At 33.2% G+C, this 7,231-nt stretch overlaps 1 protein-coding gene across 1 annotated transcript in view; it reads left to right on the plus strand.

Annotated features, from left to right (window-relative positions):
* Nucleotides 1–6,849, plus strand: part of LOC144967200 (uncharacterized) — a 7,478-nt gene extending 629 nt beyond the window's left edge. Inside the window, exon 2 of the mRNA XM_078904132.1 lies at nt 1,561–6,849. Coding sequence (XP_078760258.1) covers nt 1,613–2,989 — 1,377 coding nt within the window. The 5' untranslated portion in view covers nt 1,561–1,612 and the 3' untranslated portion in view covers nt 2,990–6,849. The remainder of the gene's footprint in view (nt 1–1,560) is intronic.
* The last annotated feature ends 382 nt before the right edge of the window (nt 6,850–7,231 follow it).

Raw genomic sequence — 7,231 nt, forward strand, 5'->3', positions numbered from 1 at the left:
TTTAGGAATGTTGTATATTATATCCCAAGATCTCTAGGTCTAAGTCTAAGGATTACTATCTAGCTATAACCAACAAAATCAAAAGTTGAAAAATTTATCTATGTAGCGTAATGTTGTTTGTTCAGTTGTTTTTGTCAGTGTGTGTGTGTGTTATTTTGATTCTGTATTTTCGGGAGGTCATGGCCTTGCCTTAAGTATCAGCACCAACTGTTTTTGTTTGTTCAATTCCAAGAGGCCAGGTTTGTTAAACGGTTGTAGAGCTCCACGAATGCGTCTCTGTAAAGGACGAATAGTCTGTCTTGGTTCACTTAATTCAATCACAGAATCACAGGTGGCAGATTCACAATAGATTCTGGAGGTTGGCTAATTGAGTCTTGTATGGGTTAGCAACTGCTGTAGTTTCAGAAATGTGAGTTTTCGGGGTAATGGCACATTCAGAGTTTACCACTCCTTGGTGCTTGTATTATCATTCTAACTTGAAGGAAATATGTCCATTCTTTGCTTGTTCCCCCCTTCTGTTATGAGTGGGTGTCATAATTTCTCGCATTTAGGTGGTGCTTCAGAAGTTATCCTAGAATGTACTCCATCGTTGTATAAGTTGATCAGAGCAATTAGGACTTCTGCTCCTAAATTTCCATCAAAAGCTGCCTCACAGTCTAGGATGGGGCAAGGAATTATGTTTGCAGCAGCCATGGTCTCACAAATACTTGCTATCTTAAATAACATTCAATTTGTTTTTGTCAAAATATGTTCTATTGTATTGAACAACAAAATTGTTACAGAGGGAAGGAAAGAAACTAACTTTAAAGTAAGAGTAAATAAAATTATATTCCTCTAGGAAGAATGTACTTTGTGATAGACCAGCACCGTTTTAGATTAAAGCATGGAATTTATGTTGTCCATTTCTTTCTAGAAAAATAAGAAAAATAATAATAAAAGTTCCGTAAGTCATGTTTCTTTCACTGATATAATGATAAGTAAAGTTAAACTTGAAAGCTATAGAAATCATTTATATCGCACCACACTATTATTACAATGACCTTGTCGAATGCTACCTCTTATTGAATGCTGACAACTAATTAATGAATCTCCATGCAAAAATTCATCCTTCATACGCACTTGGCACTGTATCTTCCAAATTTTGTTTTTTGGTGTGTTTTTTTCTCTGTTATGTTTTAATATATTTATAATAAATAAAGTAGACCATTCACTCAATAAATCAGCTCTTTTTAAAACATTGGGCAACAAGAAATATTTATTTTGTAAACAAACAATGAATTCCAAGGAAGAGCTTTTTTGTCACTTTGTGGTTAGCATTGCTCTGGCTGAAATGACCTCCTTTACGAGCCGAGATGCTTGTTGGATGTATTTTAATTTACTAAGAAATAAATAACCAAGAAATGGGGTTTTGAACCCCTCATTGAATCTGACTTCTGATTGACTGCAACCTTATTCAATCCATCACCCACTCTACTAACAATATCTTTCTAGAGCTCTCTGCTCAGTCAGAAGTATAATGAAAAAGAATTAATTTTGCACTATATTTTCTTTCATTTTCAGAAAGAAAGTCACAGTAATCATTCAGACAAGTAGAATTGCTGATACAAGGTAAATGATGCAGGGATTCATGACAAGAAAGAAATGGCTATTCATTGGGGTAATTGCCATCTCTGCAGGGATTATTTTCATAATGCAAAGTACCTTAACAGGCACAAGTCATGGCACTAGGAGTGTTCATCACTTCAAATTACATGCTAGACCAGATGCTGAAAGGATAATTAATGTTGATAAATATTTCAACAAAGACTCCGATGAAGATGAAAACAATGGTCAGTCTTTCGACATAATTGGTTTAGATGATCAAGATTTTGGTTTCAAATCTGTTGTGACCTCGACTAATCAACAATCAGATCAATATTCATCAGTTGTTAATCAGCTTGCTGATACTTTAGAACATAAACTTTCAACTTTAACAACACAGGAAAGAAAACTGAGACCAGTCTGTCATAACCCTGATGTGGTAGCCAATAGTTGTGATGATGGTGGATGTCTTCGAACAGCTTTCTCAACAGGCCTGAAAGAACGAATTGCCGAGTTAGTAAACCCGGCCCACCTCAAAATTTCAAGTAAAATTCAAGAAAGTATGGACAATATGGTTAAAGAAGTTCCTCAGGGTAAAGAATTCGCAGTTGTCACTGCTGCCTCATCAAACCATTTCTTGGAGGTTCAGAGTTTGATTCAAAGCATCCACCAAAATGTCTACCCCCATTTTAAGAATTTCTCATTTGTTTTCTTTAACATCGGCCTTTCTTCAAAAGAAAGATCACAGATGGTTAAGCATTGTAAATGCCATGTGGTGGATTTCCCATTTGATGAGTTCCCAGAATTTGTCCAGAAAGTCAAATGCTATTCTTGGAAGCCAATCATACTTAACGCCCTAATCAATCATGCCAATACTGTTATTTGGGTTGATTCATCCATTCGGTTTGACAAAGATCCAGCATATTTATCACATCTTTTTCAAAGAGTAGAAAAACGAACTCTTCAACTTGGAAGTACTCAAGTAATTTCACCTTTTCGTACATACCGTAGCATGTATCATTTTTTTGGAGATGAACCATGCATGTATCTAGATATGTTTCAAGCTATTGCCGGAGTTTTTGCATTCAAAAGTCAAATTTTTGTGAAACGAGCTGTACTGGATCCGTGGGTAGCTTGTGCAATTTCTGAAAGCTGTATATGTCCTTCCAAACAACCAAAGAAGTCTTGTGTAGAAAGTAAAAATATGTTGAAGCAATGGGAAGATAAAACGGGACCAATAGTTTATGGTCTATGCCATCGGTTTGATCAATCATCTATTAGTTTAATTCTCCATAAGTTGTACCAAGGTTTTTTTCACTGGGTGACTTTTCATATAGGAGGCTATGTACAGATAAAAAGAAACGAAAATATAGCATATTTTGATGCACTTGAAAAACATTTGTCATAATGCAATATTTCATTTCAATGATGACACTAATTGTACAGCAACTGTAATTATTTTAGTTCTGCATTGCTAAAGAGTATTGGTATGCATGTGTTATAGATCATTTGCATTTAGGATGAGCTAAATTACATCTTCCATTATATACAGTGCAGTCCGTGAGGAGCTAACTGAATAGTTCGCGGACAGTATCCTATAATGATCCCTTTTTAATGTTCTTAAATATTGATACCCAATATCTCAAAATGTCAACTGATTCAAATGGAATGCAACATAAAGTTAACTCTGCCTAAATATAATATAATGTTGCATCTATGAAAAAAATTTGCGTTTATCTCAAGAGAAAGGAAGGGACTGATGCATTATGCACATGTAAGCTTTCTACCCGTTGATGTTTGTTAAACATCACACTACCTATAAACACGAAGATAATCTTTGACTGTGATGGCATCACAATAGGAGACTTTGACTGTTAGTCCATCAGCGACCCACTTGATCATTGATCACACATTGAATTATTGCTGATACTCTTTTGATAACCCTAAACATTGTTTTCTTTTAGAACAGACAAATTAAACAAATCTTTATTCAGTGATGATAATCTTCCGCGTATCTGCAGATTTCCGGTATTTTGGGATTTTCAGAGAAAATTTCAGCTGATTTTACCGTGTCAACATTTTCCTCCGATGAAAGCTCAGGACATGGTTCCATGGAAATATCACCATCATGTCTTGTGTCATATTTTGATACCATGCTCAGTTGCATGAATTTTAGTGACACTCCCATTTCTATGACGTCAACATTGACAGTGTCAAAAGTGACACAAGACCAGTAGCTGTCTTGGATGAGTTGATGGTCGAAAGGGGAGGGAATGGGGCAAATAGGTCCAGATTATTTTACAGGTGACGAGTTCAAAAGTCAAAGTATAGGTGCGGTTTGTTTGTTGTTTAAAAAGTCATTACAGCTTCCTTCAAATTAATTGAAGATCAGTTCATACTGGCTAATAGTCTCTCTCTCTCTCTCTCTCTCTCTCTCTCTCTCTCTCTCTCTCTCTCTCTCTCTCTCTCTCTCTCTCTCTCTCTCTCTCCTCTCTCTCTCTCTCTCTCTCTCTCTCTCTCTCTCTCTCTCTCTCTCTCTCTCTCTCTCTCTCTCTCTCTCTCTCTCTCTCTCTCTCTCTCTCTTCTCCTCCGCCCTCCCTTATCTATATATCTCTCTATCAACCCTCTTCTCTTCATATTATGTTTATAGAAGTCATCTGGTTCTAAAGAGAGAATATAATTATTATTACTCTAATAATAGAATGAATTTGCTCTAGTAATTGTAAAATATTATTACATATTAGGTAACTAAGATGTTTTCTGTTATATTTGGATTGAATTTGACACATTGACCGATACACTCTCCTCCTATTTGACAAATTTCCATTATCATCACTGTTTACTGTATCCCGAGGTGTTTAGTTCAAATGGACTGCACTGTATCCCAATATAATTAAACAATCTTAACTGTTTACAACTCTTTAATGTTACAGAATATGAATAAGATGTTATTGTTTAAGGAGAACCTCTAATCTTGCTTATTAAGCATTGGGGTTTTTATGTATTTTGTCATATTGACAATTCTGTTAATCCACTTTATATGTTTTTAATTTGTAAGAAGGCATTATAATTTTTAACGATTATGTAATTTTCTCATCTTTATACTTTATGTTCTCTTTCATTGGCTGAAAGTGTTTAGGGTGTCATAACCAGATAAAAATGCTTTATGGGTTATGCCATTGTTTTAGAAAACTTAAATATGGAATCCCTTTTTTTTTTTTTTTAATTTGATGATTTTTTTTTCTCCTTTCAAACGATACATGAATGGTACAAAACAAAAAAAAAACATATCCTCTTAAAATTGATTAAATTTAATGTTTAAAATTAAAATTTATTAGAGATCAAATTGTGTAATTTAGGCTAATCATAAGAACTCATAATGTACACCTACTTCTTCCATTCAAGTACTTCTTCCATTCCATCGTTATATATCACTCAATCGTTAAATTGATCTTCTACTAATTTAGTTCTATATCATTTGCTCAGAATATTAAAGTGAGGGTGGAATACAAGATAAATCAAAATATCTGTCAACAATAAGTCCAGGTTTTGTTTATAAGTTGTTGATATCTGAAATTTTTTTGACCTCTTGTGTTATTTTATTCTTGTGATGAATATTGTTTGCCTTACCTTTATTGATTATTACTTGTTTGTCAACTAAAGATCTGTTTCACTTTATGACTATGCAAAAGTCCTTTAGCAAGTTAAATCATTAAAATACGAACACATTAAGGTCTTTTGTTTTTATTCAGCACTCAAATAATTTTACTTTTAATTTATCTGTAGTTTATTCCAAATTTCAATTCATTCATAACCTTAATTTTTCCAAAACATTTTCTCCCAAAGTATCAACTTGCTTATGCTGTGCCATAAAGATAGATTAATTCTCTTTAACGGTCTAGTCTAAATGGTTGTGGTCTGTGCTGTTAATTTCATGATGAACATGGGATTAATGATGATGTAGGGTTGTGAGGTGAATGTTTCTATTTATTTCCATGTTTTACAATATATTCCTACCAAGGTTCCTTCTTATCTGTTAAGTGTATCTTTTTTTAGGTTAAGATCTCATGTATCTGGGTACTGTGTGGGGTTCCCAACCTCCCATAGTGGGCAGGGAGGTACTTCTGTCTTCTATACCCCTATACCTGTTGTCCAATTGCTTTCTGTCGTTGTCTTGGAATGAGGTTATTTTGTTTTGTCCTGCCCTGGCTTGGAGGAAAACAGTCGAATGTATAGTTATAGTATTGGAAGATGATATTTTCTTTTTGTCAGTGTAAATCATCTCTCTGTTATGTACTGTTATTTTTTCTATTTTAAACATTTCATTTGTAAACATTTGAGTGTATTCCTCTTGGTGGGATCTTTTGCTGGTGTCTGGGTGAAAATTTTAGTTGATCTCAATCTAGGTACACTGATAGTGTGTTCTTGGAATCTACATCTGCTACCTATTTGAGCAATTCCTCTTTGTCTTACTTTGTCCTCAAGTCCTCTTTTAATTGTACATCTAGAATGTTTTTACTTTCCAATTTCCTTCCTTTTTACTGGCGCTGATATTACCTAAATGTGTTGCATGCAAGCACCATAAAACCCTTAAAAACAATAAAATCTCATGTATGAAATGGTCATTGTAATTTTTCAGCCTCTGACATAGTTGCTGTGTATGAGGATTACACCCTGAACGATTTACAAATCTTTTTAATTAATGTTGATAATATATACTAAGGGCTTCCAACTCAAACCATGCATGGGTCATGCGCAGTAAAACATGTTTAATTTATGATTAGTTTATCTCCCACATTTACCCTTGTGACCAACAACAAACAGAGACCAACCACAATCCCGTTATTTAACAGGAATAGTCATGTGATCTAAACACACATGACAAGTTACCTAAACACACATGACAAATGACCTAAACACACATGACAAGTTACCTAAACACACATGACAAATGACCTAAACACACGTGACAAGTGATATTTCGGAAGACGCACTGTTTAATTTGTTTTTTTTCAGTTTTTCTCAAAATCTCATCTCTCCACTTACACGGTTAAAGTGAGACACCCTTGATTTAAATATATTTGTAAATAAAAACTATGAAATTATAGTGCTTAACTTTTTAATGAAAGGAGCTGTTAATAAAGCATTCTCAGTAAAATTTACTTCCTGAAGATTGCGATAACAAGAAACAATGTTGTAGAAGTTGAAGCAAATTATACTGAGATTATTTTATTTAAGTATTTATATAATATTAACAAAATATAAAAATTATGTAAAATATTATGTACAAAAAATTCACATTCACAGAGACCAAAATTGCTTTGTTTCTTTTGCTGATATTAATAAATTTTTAAAAACCACAATCTCATCTCTTAATACATAGATTTGCATATATATATTATATATATAGATATATATATATATATATATTAATATATATAGTATATATATAATTATATATATATATATATATATATATATATAATATATATATATATATATATATATATTATATATATATATATATATATATTTATATACAAATTGTCACTCACTTTTTTTGTGGCCGAGACGTTCGTTTTCTGTGTCTCTTTACACATCCTCAGTCGGTATAATCCTTAATAATGTCCATTATGGACATTAATGGACA

This window comes from Berghia stephanieae, chromosome 3 (assembly GCF_034508935.2).
Source record: "Berghia stephanieae isolate SIO BIC M18660-M18661 chromosome 3, UCSD_Bste_1.3, whole genome shotgun sequence".
Lineage (NCBI taxonomy): Eukaryota > Metazoa > Mollusca > Gastropoda > Nudibranchia > Aeolidiidae > Berghia > Berghia stephanieae.